Source organism: Cyanistes caeruleus, chromosome Z, assembly GCF_971803275.1.
Source record: "Cyanistes caeruleus chromosome Z, bCyaCae1.hap1.1, whole genome shotgun sequence".
In the NCBI taxonomy this organism is placed as follows: Eukaryota; Metazoa; Chordata; class Aves; order Passeriformes; family Paridae; genus Cyanistes; species Cyanistes caeruleus.
Genome location: NC_141732.1, coordinates 57,691,281 through 57,704,239, shown reverse-complemented (window position 1 = coordinate 57,704,239; position 12,959 = coordinate 57,691,281). Strand labels below are relative to the sequence as shown.

Below are 12,959 nucleotides of genomic sequence, written 5' to 3'. Positions count from 1 at the left end.
CTCCCCTTGCTCCTCAAGGGAGTTTGCTGTTCTCATTCAAAAAAAGTCATCTGTCTCACAGGTTGATTAAAATGAACTTTTTTGGAACCTAAAAGTAGCAAAACAACTAATACTGCCTGGAATTTAATCAGGTAACCTTGATCAAACTATTAACTCATCCTCTATTAAATCAATATTTAATGATGCTAATACTGGAACTGGTTCCAGTAGTTAGAGTTACAGCCACTCATTTAGTGTCTTTATTATTAGTAATTAGGCTCCTGTCTTTCTTCAGTTCTACTTCTCAAAGCTAGTACTTGGCTTGCTAGTAGAAGTTGGCCGAGTCAATATCCAGAGTATGCACTTTGCACAGAGCTGAAGATGCTTTGTAAGGCTCTCTGGTTGTGTGACTCTGTAAGGACTGAAATGAGTTGAAGTGCATCTCACAACAGCCCAGCTTTGACTGCTGTGGAGTCACAGCTTAGGGCTGTTTCAGCAAATAAACTTTTGTCAAAACGAGGGAGGATTCCAGCTGTTGCATTATCGGTATATTTTCAATGGATTTTTTTTTTTTTTTTGCAGCTGCAGTGGTGCTTTTGTTCACAGAGGTTCTTGACACCCCAGTAACATTCTGTCCATCCTCAGCATTACTAGTAGTAACTGTGACAAATTATGAATTAATTTGCATTGATGGACTAACGTGGTCATGAAGTTCTCTACTAGACCTTTATTTATTCTCTTTTCATGGTATAATATATTCTTTGCTTCTTGGATCTGATTATGTTCTTTTGGATGTTAAATTCTCTTCAAACAATCTTATATAGGTTGATCTTACTCTTGTTTGAGGAAGGATTTTCTTCAGCATATCAGATCTGCAGTAATATCAGTGTTTGTTCTGCTCCTGACATAGCTGAAGAGAAATTGTTCCACTATTTTTCAGATCCTGAGAGATGTTTAATTGTTGTAATATAAGTTGTGGAACTGTTACTTTTGTCTGTGACCCCCAAACCAGCATCAAGAAAAGTGAAGAAAATACTCTTTATATATTATAGCTAAATTAATAATTTCCTAGATACAGTTTTCTTGCAGTGGTTAAAAGCATTTTTTTATAAAACTGCATATTATCTTCCAGGCCTGTAACTTTTGAGTGGGGGGCTGTTATCACTGATGTAACTTTTTACTGTAATAGAACAAGATTAACACAATCACTTGGTTGTTAATTGCAGGCTGGCAAAAGAAAAAATCATGTATGAAAAAGAAGCAAAACAGCAAGAAGAAAAGATTGAAAAAATGAAAGCTGAAGCCTGCGATGATTATGGAATTAAGAAGCAGGTAAACTATCCTAGAACTTGCTTAATAAAATTCTTACTTGTTTTCATTTTATCATAGTCGTCTTTAGATAGTCTCCTGTACTTTTTTCTAGACTCACATTATATAGACTAAAATCTTGTCATGAAAAGCAGCCGTAGAAATTTCTTTAAGGTGTTAAATTATAAGGATTATATTTATATATATCTGAATATATGAATTACTTATCGCTTTGTGTTAGGATGGCTGTTACTCACTAACTGTGTGTCAACTCTTTCTCAGAAATACAAAGAACCTGTAGTAAATACATGATCTGGATGGATGTAGGTAAACCAAGTGCGTGCTGCTGCTAACTGTAAACGTTACGGCAAAGTGAGAATGCCTGATAGTTAGTATGATGGGGGGAAACATTTCAGCTCTTGAACACACCAGTATCCTTTCAGTAAAATCACAAACCTCAGAGGAAGAAAGCAGTGGGTATGCAGCTGCGGAGCTGCAGGGGTTTGTAGTGAAGTCATAGATTAGGAGGGTGCATGCTGTACTTCAGTCTGCTCAAGAGTATGGTTTAGTGCCACTATTACAGTATGATTACACTTTTTCTTGGAAAGTTTCCCACACGGACAGTAGTTGCAGACAGTTGGTACATACCCTTTTGGAAGAAAAACTGTCACGTTTCCTGCTCAAGAGAAGAATGCTTGGGCTTGGAAGACCCAAGGTGTTTATTCTCTACAGAAGTGTGAATTGTCTGTGTTTCACTGTGGTCTTGGTATTTTTTCAACTAACTATGTTACCTTTTGATTATGTTTTTTTCCTCCAATTATTTCCCAGATGCTTTGTCTCAAATCTTCACAGAAATCACAACTGTAAATTAAAATTATTTTCACTTATTAGTGAAACCTAATAACCATAACCTTCTAGCATCCTGTGTGTATTTTTAAACGGTGGAAGAAAAAGTTAATAAATAAATAAATTAAGTAAATAAACAGAATTCAAATACAGAATTAACAAAAGATAGGAGAAAGCCGTTTTAGGAAAAGCTAAATTAACTTCTTTTAGTAAATTAATACTTCACTTCATATGTCTATACCTTGTTTTAATTATGCAATGGGAATGAAATACAAATAAAGAATTTGTATACAAATAACAATTTGTATTTCTAGAGCAGAGCTGTCTTCTGCCTCACCAGACTGAGACTTGGAGTTCTACAAAATAGCCTTTCTGAAGAGCTGGTGCTAACAAGAGCTAATGAATTCAATTCCTGTTTTTAGTGTTGCCCATTCATCAGATTATTTGACTGTGTCATGGTATTTCCACAGTGACATGGTATTTCCATTGACAGATATCAAGAAAGTCAAAAACAGCAATGGCTGTGAACTTTTGCTGAAATTGTTATGTTCTACTTGAAGGTATTTTCAGAGACCAATGACAAAAGCCTTGACAAAAACCAGTCTTCATTCAGAAATTGCCTGATGCACCTTGAAAGCAGTCAGTTCCTCCAATGACATCTTCACTTCTTGTTTATTTAGTGCACTTTGCATTCTGGAAGTTGTTAATATTTTAAGTTATTAAAAATTTAGAGGCTTCAAAGACAGTTATATTGTACCAGGAGAGTTTGCTCAGAACAGTATTTTGGATACAGTAAAGACTTCGAGATGTTTTTCAGAAAAAATATCCGTAGTTACACATTTTGAGAATTGCTTCTAGTTACTAAATTCTAGGGTGCATAACTCTTAAAATACAGTTGTATCTAGCCTTTATTTTGGGAATGAAAAGTAACATCTGGGTGATGGGAACAAATTCAGTCACTTGAGACTAGGAGAATAGTTTTAACTAATAGTTTGGCTGAGCTATTGGCTAAACCATGTATACGTGTGTGTGTGTGTGTGTGTATTTATGCATTTATATACACGTAAATCAATTCAGAGTTCAGGGAGGAATTCTTAAAAAGCTTAAAAGCAATATTTTCTCATGATGTAGTACTGTTTTCATTTAGCTTTAGTACTGTTTTCATTTAGCTTTCTAGTTACAATTCAGAACATACAGTTTTACATACAAAAATTAATATGGAAAATTTAACTTTAAAGTGTATAATACCATTATTACCATTCCTTTAAAGTATGACTGGTCTCTAATGAGGGATCAATCCCTTCGTAGAACAATAGGATTTGGTTTGACTCAGTATTTTTCTCCTAACTCCTTATGCATTGGGGCAACTCATAGTTCCAGTGAAGTCAAGTGTTCTCTAGCTGAGGCAGTGATCATCTGGGATGGTTGGCAATTGTTACATGCTAGCCCTCACCTGAACTGTTCTGAAAGAATTGTTTAATGAGGAGCAGGTTCAATACCAGAAAAACAAAAAGGGCAGTTTTCTTACAATGCTGGTAAATGCTGACCAAAATTATAATTTGAAGATTCCGTTGTAGCATGCAAGAAGACTTTGTATTGGAAATAAATATTACAATACTTCTGATTTATCCCACCAGGTGTAAATTCTGCTTATAGTTTCTCTGGGTAGCAAGAAGTAGTATATTTCTGCCTCCCTGCAGATTTTGTCTTAATGAAGTCTTAGTTTCTACACAGTTATAACAATTCTCAATATATGAAGACTTTCCACAGAACTTCTTTAATAGAAGAATAGAATAGGACTACTTTAATAGAAGTATTTTCACATAGTATCATTCAAGTGCAGACTAATGATAGAAACCTCTAGCATTCTGTATTTTTGTGGTTGTTCATGTTCATATAAATAAGAACATAAATAATATATAAATAATATCATAAATAAATGTCCTCTCACAGCTCATGCTTTTATCTTGAGATTTGTGAGCGGGGGAGAAGCAAAGTATCCTACTCCATGTCTCTTCTCTCTGGGAATGTAGATACAATCTGAGGTTTTGTTAACTGGCAACATTTTTACTGATAAGTGGTAAATTTTCAGTTTTTTAGATGTAATTCTGCAGTGCCGAGTTAAGTCTTGAGTAATGTCATTTCTAGATGAATTAAAAATCCAGTGGATTTAACACAGAATTTAACCTCTGCATGTCAGAAAGCACATAAAAGCACATCTTGCTAATACACAGGTTTTTTCAGATATTTCTGAAAACTGCAATATTTCTCTTGCTTTCAATTTCATTGAAAGAGTGCCTTTTGAAACAGCTAAAAAGGCATGCATTTAGAAACTATTTACTGTTTTGGAAAATAATGTGAAAGATGGTGATTTGCTGCTGATCTTGTTACTTGGGGACTTCTTGCTGAAAGGAAGGTTGTAATGTTCTAGAACTTCTTAAATGTCTGTTTAGCCTTGAAGAAATATTCTAGTTAGTTTAGCTGGCTTTTTACATTTTTAGCTCTTTCCAAGCCCCCCACCTGATTGGTTCAAAGTTTCATTCTTCTCACAGATTGAGTAAGATTAGATTAAATGTACAGTTTCACATTGGTCTCATTATCTGCATAATTAGTTTTTCTGCCCCCTAAGAATAGATGAAATTTGTTTAATAGTATGAATTCTAGATCTAGATGCTTGGTAAAGAGGCAGTGGAAATGCTAGTGAAGACCTAATGCTTCTCCTTATGTACTGTGACAGTATCCTTAACAAGCAGGTTTTTTTTACTGAAAAGCCAGCAACTTGGAATTCTCTGGACCAAGTACAAGACCTGGTATTAAAGATGCATTCAAACTTTAGGAAAGATACCAAATTATGAAAAAGCATTACTGTCGTTGTCCTTTTCTCCTTCTGTTTTCCAAAGAGTGTTTGCTTTCTTATCTAAGCAGATATAAGTATCTTTTGGATTTCAGACTTTGTCTTTCATGTCTTAAAGTGATCTGCTTTAGAAGAAATAGGATTAGATCTTACCTGAGAGGAGCTGCAAAGAAAAGTCATTTGAAAGACCACAGTATTACATCTAGAGGGTTTTCTCCTCCTCCATTAGTTTCCATGCTAGAAGTGGTAGGTGGTTTGTTGTTGACACATGGGCATTTCTTGAAGCACTGTAGAAACAAAACAGTCTTCTCCAGTTTTTTTATTGAAGCTTTCCTTCAAGGTCCTTCAGGAGTCTTTTGATCAATATATTTGACAACTTGCCTACAGCAACTGTGCTGTTGTGTCTTGTATTTTTGGATAGTTCAAGCTTCTTTTGGGCCTGAAAGGAAATAGAACTCCTGAAACAGTTGTTTCCTACAATTCTTATATGCATTTGTGGGGTTTTTTTTCTGTCCAAATGCACTGTAATGCAGTATCTCGTTGAGTTCCTGCCTTCCCTATGACCAGCTTCTTCCTACATTATCTATGCTGTACTACTCCCTATATCGCTACACCACAATCCTGACCAAGCACATTGATATTACCAAGGCCCAGTGCCTTGATACTACTCCTGTTTACTACTGAGATGAGAAGTACTGCAATGGTGTGGATTTAAGTTACAAATATGGATTAGCCAACCAGTAGCCTTAGCATGATTATTTATTGTGTGCTACTAATCTTACATAGTGGGATACTAAATTTTGGGATCTTTGGTGTTTGTGATACTTAGAAATTACTTCTTTTCTTTTAGATCCCTGTTTTTTCACTGGATATGCCTGTAATCAGTCAATGGATTCCAAGTTTTACACATTTTTTGAAGAAAAGTAGTTATACCAGTAGCACTTGTTTTAGTAAACAATTATCTGCATGTCTTTTCCTTATCTCTGCCATCTTTGAGTAGATCCATATTGTTAGGATTGTTGGTGCAACAGAAAATGAGCAGGTGATTATGTGACAGTATTTAAAAGCTAGATTATATATTCATTTTTGTGTATATAATTGATACATACATGACTCATTTACCTTTGTCATGGCTTTTAGCCCACCTCTTCTGTTCAGATCACCACTCTTGTCACATGAAACAATACTGCCGTTATACCCTGTGACCCAGTAGTATATCCGGGTGTCCTTCTAAGAGCAAGGAGAGGCTTATGGAGTCTTTGGGGGGGTTTTTTGTTTTGTTTTGGGGTTGATTGTTTTTTTCTTTGTGGATCTGCATATCTCTAAATCTTTTGGTTAGATATAAGTCAGTTGAGAAAAAAACCCCAAATCAACGTACTCTGTTTCTGTTTTTTGAAGCTGATATAACTGATATCTTTCCCTCCATTGTTATTATTACTATATTTTTAAAAGTTATTAAATTGTTCTTATTTCAACCCACAAGGTTTGCCTTCTCTTCCTGTTACATTCTTCCCAGCAGGCTGGGGAGGGGGGAAGCAGGTGAGCTGCTGCCTGGTACTTGCTGGCTAGGATTAAACGTTAGTCCTTAGCTGGAGCTGGAATTGATGCGGTCTTGTCAGTGGAATTTGAGTAGCTGCAGTGCATGTCACAGAGATGGAAATGGCAGCAGTGCCTGGCACTGGAGTTTGAGTGACTATTGTGCTTGTTACCCTTACAGTTCTGTCCAAAAGTTGGGCAGAATTTTGATAGAATTTGGAGAACAAACACTTCTAAGAATCCAGTCATAAAGCTTATATAATTATTTGAACTTTTGACTTTACTATGTATATTTGTAAAAGTAAGTAGTCTTATCTGGGATTATCAACATTACTTGAAAAGAAAGTGGTTTATGCAGAAGTTAAATAATGGTTCTACCAAATTCCTGTTCTAGTCTCCAGTTGATTGCACCTACTGAATTTAGTTCTAGGATTTATGATCCTTCTGATTTTTATTCATCATTGCATAACCACTGGCACATATAAATAAAACTTGGGTAACTCTTTGGAAATCAGTCAAATGTTCTTTGGATAGAATGATTTGGGTAGATTTGTTCATATCTTAGAGCAGGCAGGACTATACCGTACAGATTCTAGATTTACATGCCTTCCCAGGTTGCTTATCTACTGGCACATACCAAGTAAGTTACTAATTTTGTATTATCTACCAGCTTTATAACACACAGATATTTACTATCTGTGTGGTGCAAGGAAGTACTTACTACATATTCTCACTCCTGTAGGAATTCTACTGCACAGAGCAAAAGGCATCATTTCACGCCATTTAGGGTACACCTCATTCTGTGGATGTTACGTTGACTGATGAAAGTATAAAATTAGAAACTAAAGTTTTTTCTCTCAAAACCAAATGGACTAAGTGACACTTAAAAATTTGGTGATAATATCTTACTATATAAAGGCTTTCTGCATATATAAATGCATTCTTAGCTATAGCTTAACATGACCTTTTGGTACAGCAGGACAATACAACATAGGTATGACAGAAAGAAAAAAGCCAATTAAAGGGAAGGCTTTCTGTTGAAGGTTATCCTGAGTGGAGATGTTTCATATCTAAATATCTAACAGATTTTAGTTTCTAAATAGATTTAACATTACTGACAACTCTGCACATCTTTTCTTCTCAGTGTTTGGTGTTCAGATCCAGAAATGCTCCGTGAAATAAATGTTCCCTTTCTTAAAACTGATGTTGTTTTCTTTAGGAGGTGGCAGGACTTTTGAGATTCAGTGGGGTGCCAGTTTAGTAATTTTGTTCAAAGTGCATGGTGAGAATAATCTTTCTCCTAAAATGAAGCACAAGGATATGTAATAACTTTTTATGCATGATAAGCATCAAAAATACGAGCCTGCTGGTCTTTGCTTTTCATTTTTCTTTACCTTTGTCTTTCAGTCAGAGCCTCCTGCAGTCTGCACACAATGTGATCAATAACTCAATAACTTTTTTCATGCAGTAATTATCTCTATGGGATATTATCTGAACATTCTTTTTCTTTATTACCCAAAAGATGCAGGAGATATTTATATAACCAGCTGATCCCCTTTTGGATGAAGCTGCCTCATGACAGCAGGAGAAAGTTTGTTTTAAATAGACTTTTTAACAAACGCTGAAAACCTTACTACTGTACTTTTTGCCGAAGAGAAAGATTATTCTAAACACTGTCTTGCACTTCATACTTGATATTCAGTTAAGCACAGAGTAAATGGAATGGAAATGTCCTGTAAATTAACAGAGTTTTAAGCAATTACACTAAGTAAGTGTCTTTTAAGAAAAGAAGCATATTCAGAAGATAGGTGCAGCTGTTCTGAAATTCCTAGATAATGACTAGATTGCTGATTCTTCAGAGTAAAAACTTATCCTAAAAGATAATGTTTCTATCTGGAATATATCCTAATTTCATTGGCTTCTGATTATCACAGATCGAGATCTTACAAGAATCACGAATGATGATTCCGGACTGCCAGCGCAGACTAGAAGTTGCACATGCAGAGCTTACTCAACTACTAGTGAGTATTGCATCACACCCCAGCTGATCAAGAAATGCTGCAGCTCCTAGGTGTGCTTGGATAAACAACTGCGGCAAATAAAAACTGGATTAAACAATTAGTTTCTGTAGGTCCCACGACCAGCATCCTATAAGATACCATTATTTTGCTTTAGACAATTGTCTTTGCAGACTTGGTCTTCAGTCTGTGGAGACTGTGTGTGTTAGAAACCATCTTTAATGAAATGTACACTCATCATACACCAGACTCTGAAAATGGACTCAGAACTCCTATGCTAGTTCCATCACCAGAAAAATCAGTTCACCCACTTTTGGTTTTATAGATAGGATAAATGTATATAATATGCTCATAGGGAACTGAAATTGTCAAAATACTTTGGTTACTACTCTTACTATGCTATCGGCAAGTAATACAGATACCTTCAGGAATAGAGGGTGTTATACAAACAGATTCACTAAACCTATGCTACATTTGGAGTACTTATTTTAAAAGCTGTCTTCTTATCAGGAATTCAGTACACCTGTTGGTACACAATAAATGGTATTGTGAGAATATATTAAAATACACACCCTAAATGATGTCCCAGATACAGTGATGGCTAAAATAAAAATACTTTCTTAATGGAAAAGTTAAGGTGTCCTAATCTCAGGTAGTCTGCCTCTGTTTGCCAAAATAAATGCTCAGTACTTGGCAGGATTTAGGATTTTTTTGTTATTCAGCTAGTTGCTGAACAGTTAGTCTAAATTTCAGTGGCATGCAGAAATGGTGCTATTGATTCATTAGTATGTAAATTTAAAACAAGGAATGGGAGCAGTTACTATTTTTATTAAGAATTTGGAAGTATTCACGTGTTGCTTTCTGTGCTTGGCTCACCTTCAATGTGTTTATTAAAATTTACTGTATCCTAGTATGTCTTTCAATTGTCAGACTACTTTCAGCATTTTTCTAAGAGTAGTTTTGGTCTGAAGTTTGTTCTTACTGCTCTCCTGGTTTTAAATATTTCACACCATCAAATAAAGGTGTGCATAGGTCAACTCCACTTGCATATGACAGCCATTATCTGGGACTTTGAGCAGGACAAAAGAATTCACCCGTTTTACCTATTTTGCTTTGAGTAACATAGAATGTGTGTTTTCAAAAATTCCTCATTTCACAAAATAGTTTAGGTTGGAATGAGCCTACAAAGATCATCTGTTCCAACTCCTTTGCACTGACCAGGAGCATCTTCAACTATATTAGAGCTTCAGCTATGCTTAGAGCCCCATCCAGCCTAATACTGAGTATCTACATGGATGTGGTACCTACCACCTTTCTGGGCAACCTGTCCCAGTTTTTCACTACCATCACTGTAAAAAAACTACTTCTTTATCTCTAGTCTGTATCTATCTTCTTTTAGTTTAAAACTGTCACAACAGGCCTTACTAAAAAGTCCGTCCCTGTCTTTCTTGAAGGCCCCCATTAAGTACTGAAAGGTTGCTATGAGGGCTGCCCAGATCCTTTTCTTCGCCAGACTGAACAAACCAAAACAGCCTGTCCAGAAAGAGAGGTGCTCCAGTCCTGTGATCATCTTGGTGTCCTCCTCTGGGCTCATTCTAGCAGGTTCATGTCCTTCCTGTGCAGGGACCCCAGAGCTGATGCAGCCCTGCAGGTGGGCTCTCAGCAGAGCAGAGCAGAGGGGCAGAATCCCCTCCCTGGCCCTGCTGCCCACGCTGCTCTGGATGCAGCCCAGGACACGTTTGGCTCTCTGGGCTGGGAGTGCCCATGGCTGGGTCATGTCCAGCCTCTCACCCACCAGCACCCCCAAGCCCCTCTGGGCAGGGCTGCTGTGATCTGTCCATCCCCCAGCCTGGGCTGGTACCAGGGCTGATACCAGGTACTGATGCAGGTGCAGCACCTTGCATATGGCCTTGAAAAAACACATGAGATTTCCATGGACCCACTTCTCAAGCTTGTCCAGGTCCCTCTGGATGGCATCCGATCCCTCAGGTGCATCAGCTGAGCTATTCTGCGTGGTGTTATCTGCACATTTATGAATCTTACTTTCTTTGTCATTAATGAAGATATAAAAAATAACAGTGGTCACTGTACAGACCCCCAAAGGACACCACTGATCTCCATACAGACATTGAGTCATTGACCAGGTCTCTGGCTGCGGCCATCCAGCCAGTGCCTTATCGAGTGAATAGTCCACCCATCAAATCCACCTCTCCAATTTAGAGAGAAGGATGGTGTGGGGGACCATATAGCCCACAATGACAAGTCCCTTTTCGCAGTCTTTAAGGACTTCACCTGACTGCCGTGAAGTTTCAAATGTTGTGGAAAGGAGCATGGCAACTGCATCAGGCAATTCCCTCAGGACTCTGAGAAGCATCTTGTCAGGTCCAACAGACTTAGGCACATTCACATTCCTCAGGTTGTCGTGAACCTGATCTTTATTTAGAGTGGGGGGGACTTTGCTCTCCCAGCCCTTGTTTTGTAGTCCAGCTACTTGAGAGGTGTAGGAAGAAGCTGCCAGCAAGACAAAAACATTGTTGAGTACCTCAGCCTTCTCCTTATTTGTTAGCAAATTTTTTTTAGCTTCTTAAATTTAATCCCACAACAGTTATTTTCAGAGTACTCAAAAATATTGTTTTTGATTACAGGAAAATGAAAAAGAATTGGAAGAAGCTGAAGAGTATAAAGAAGCACGTTCCATCCTGGAGTCAGTGAAGCTGGAAGCCTAGCTATTTTCCAGTTCTTTCTTTATATGCATTAGCACGGGGTCCATTCCACAGTTTCATTTGACTATGGCTCTACTACTATTGTTGACTTGCTAAAGTTCCCTTTATGCAAACTGAGCTTTCTCTAACTGCAAGGTGCATCAGGTAAAGAATGTTCTGAAACATTTGTGTGTTCCATATTCAGGCAAAATAGATACATTTGCAGTTCACCTCAATTAAAAAAAAAAAAAAGTAAAATTAAAGCCCATTTTAAAGTAAGTGTAATAGTTAATATAGAGAATTTAAATCTGAACCGTTCAGGCTAAGAAATAAAGTTTGACTATGTAAGGGACCAGTAAATACTTCTTAGAATGAAATAGCATTATAAAATGGTTTAGGTTGGAAAGGTTCCATCTAGTTCCAACCCCCTGACATGGGTTTCAGAAGCACCTTATATTTGAAATAATTTCCAGCCATTACAGTGTAAAAATCTGTACTGAAAGAGAAAGTAAACCTAATAATACTTCCCAGTCACCTACCTTTTTTCTATGGTGCAATTTTTCTGTAGTTTTATCAAGTATGTAGTCCTTGTTTATCTTTGAGTCCAGGACAAAAGCTGATTCCAGATCTTTCTCAATGTGCATGGCACTGAGTCGTAGAGCCCAATTCATACAACTTTCATGGATCAAAATTCTTTTACTTTTCAAGAAACAGAATTTAGCAGGTGATTAGTATATTGTGAGTTGCATCTGCTAATAAGAGTTCTGGACTGAATGCTTTTCTTGAAAGCACTTTGGCCTAAGTGATATTTTTTTTAAACAAAGTTCAAACCGCAGAACATGAAAGAGAGCTAATGGGTAAGGGAACAACACTCAGTCTGCCTGGTAGACCATTAAAACATTACGTACAAAAGCTATGGTTTTTTCCAAGTAGCTTCTCTAAAGCAAATAGTATGTTCTGTTGATAAACAAGAAAGCTTTTTACATTAGTTTTTCTAGTTTCAAAGTGTTCTGGCATGTTTCTTAAAGGCAACACAAAGCACAGTGTACCTTTTGTGTGGTGCTAAATTGAATACTCAATAAAATTATTTGTTAATTTGCCTGAGTTTGAGTAAACTGCTGTTTCAGTACTTATTTATATACCTTAAGCACATTTAGAGTAATGTCTGCTTCTCTATCACTCTTAAGCACTGCTCTGACAGATCAACACCAAAAGACTGCTGATTAAATCAGTCAGAATGATCTACTTTTGAAGTCACCCCACACCAGTACCACAGAGGCCAAGAGGTGAAACCTGTTTTGACAGCACAGTTCCATAAGAGAACATGCACAAAGTGGATCATGTGTCTCAGCTGACAGATTGCAGCACGAGTCTGCTTGCAGCCACTGAGTGCAGTGTGGTGAATAAATGCTGAGCTGAAGAGGAAGTGTAGGGAGATGCCAAGTCTGCTGAGCAGAGTTTAAAATAAAAACACACTTGTGGAAAACAAGCCCATAGTAAAATGATGTGCAAGAAATGCATATAAAAGCTAAACAGGTGGGACTTATAGTGGCTGAAGGCAAGTAGGATTGTCATATACCTTAAGCTGGCATTTAGAATGAAACCACATGGCCTTTAACTACAAGCTCTGGGAAAAGTTTCTTGGTGCAATAGTTTCTAGGGTGAGTGGTTTCTCGTGTTTTCCTAATATGTCTCTGTCCAAGCCATCTCCTAGCT

The 12,959-nt window shown here is 37.1% G+C and overlaps 1 protein-coding gene across 1 annotated transcript in view; it reads left to right on the top strand.

Moving 5' to 3' along the window:
* The window catches only part of TBCA (tubulin folding cofactor A), a 27,467-nt gene extending 15,120 nt beyond the window's left edge, over positions 1-12,347 (top strand). Inside the window, exons 2-4 of the mRNA XM_086868945.1 lie at positions 1,206-1,311; positions 8,458-8,544; positions 11,187-12,347. Coding sequence (XP_086725071.1) covers positions 1,206-1,311; positions 8,458-8,544; positions 11,187-11,267 — 274 coding nt within the window. The 3' untranslated portion in view covers positions 11,268-12,347. The remainder of the gene's footprint in view (positions 1-1,205; positions 1,312-8,457; positions 8,545-11,186) is intronic.
* Positions 12,348-12,959: the final 612 nt, after the last annotated feature.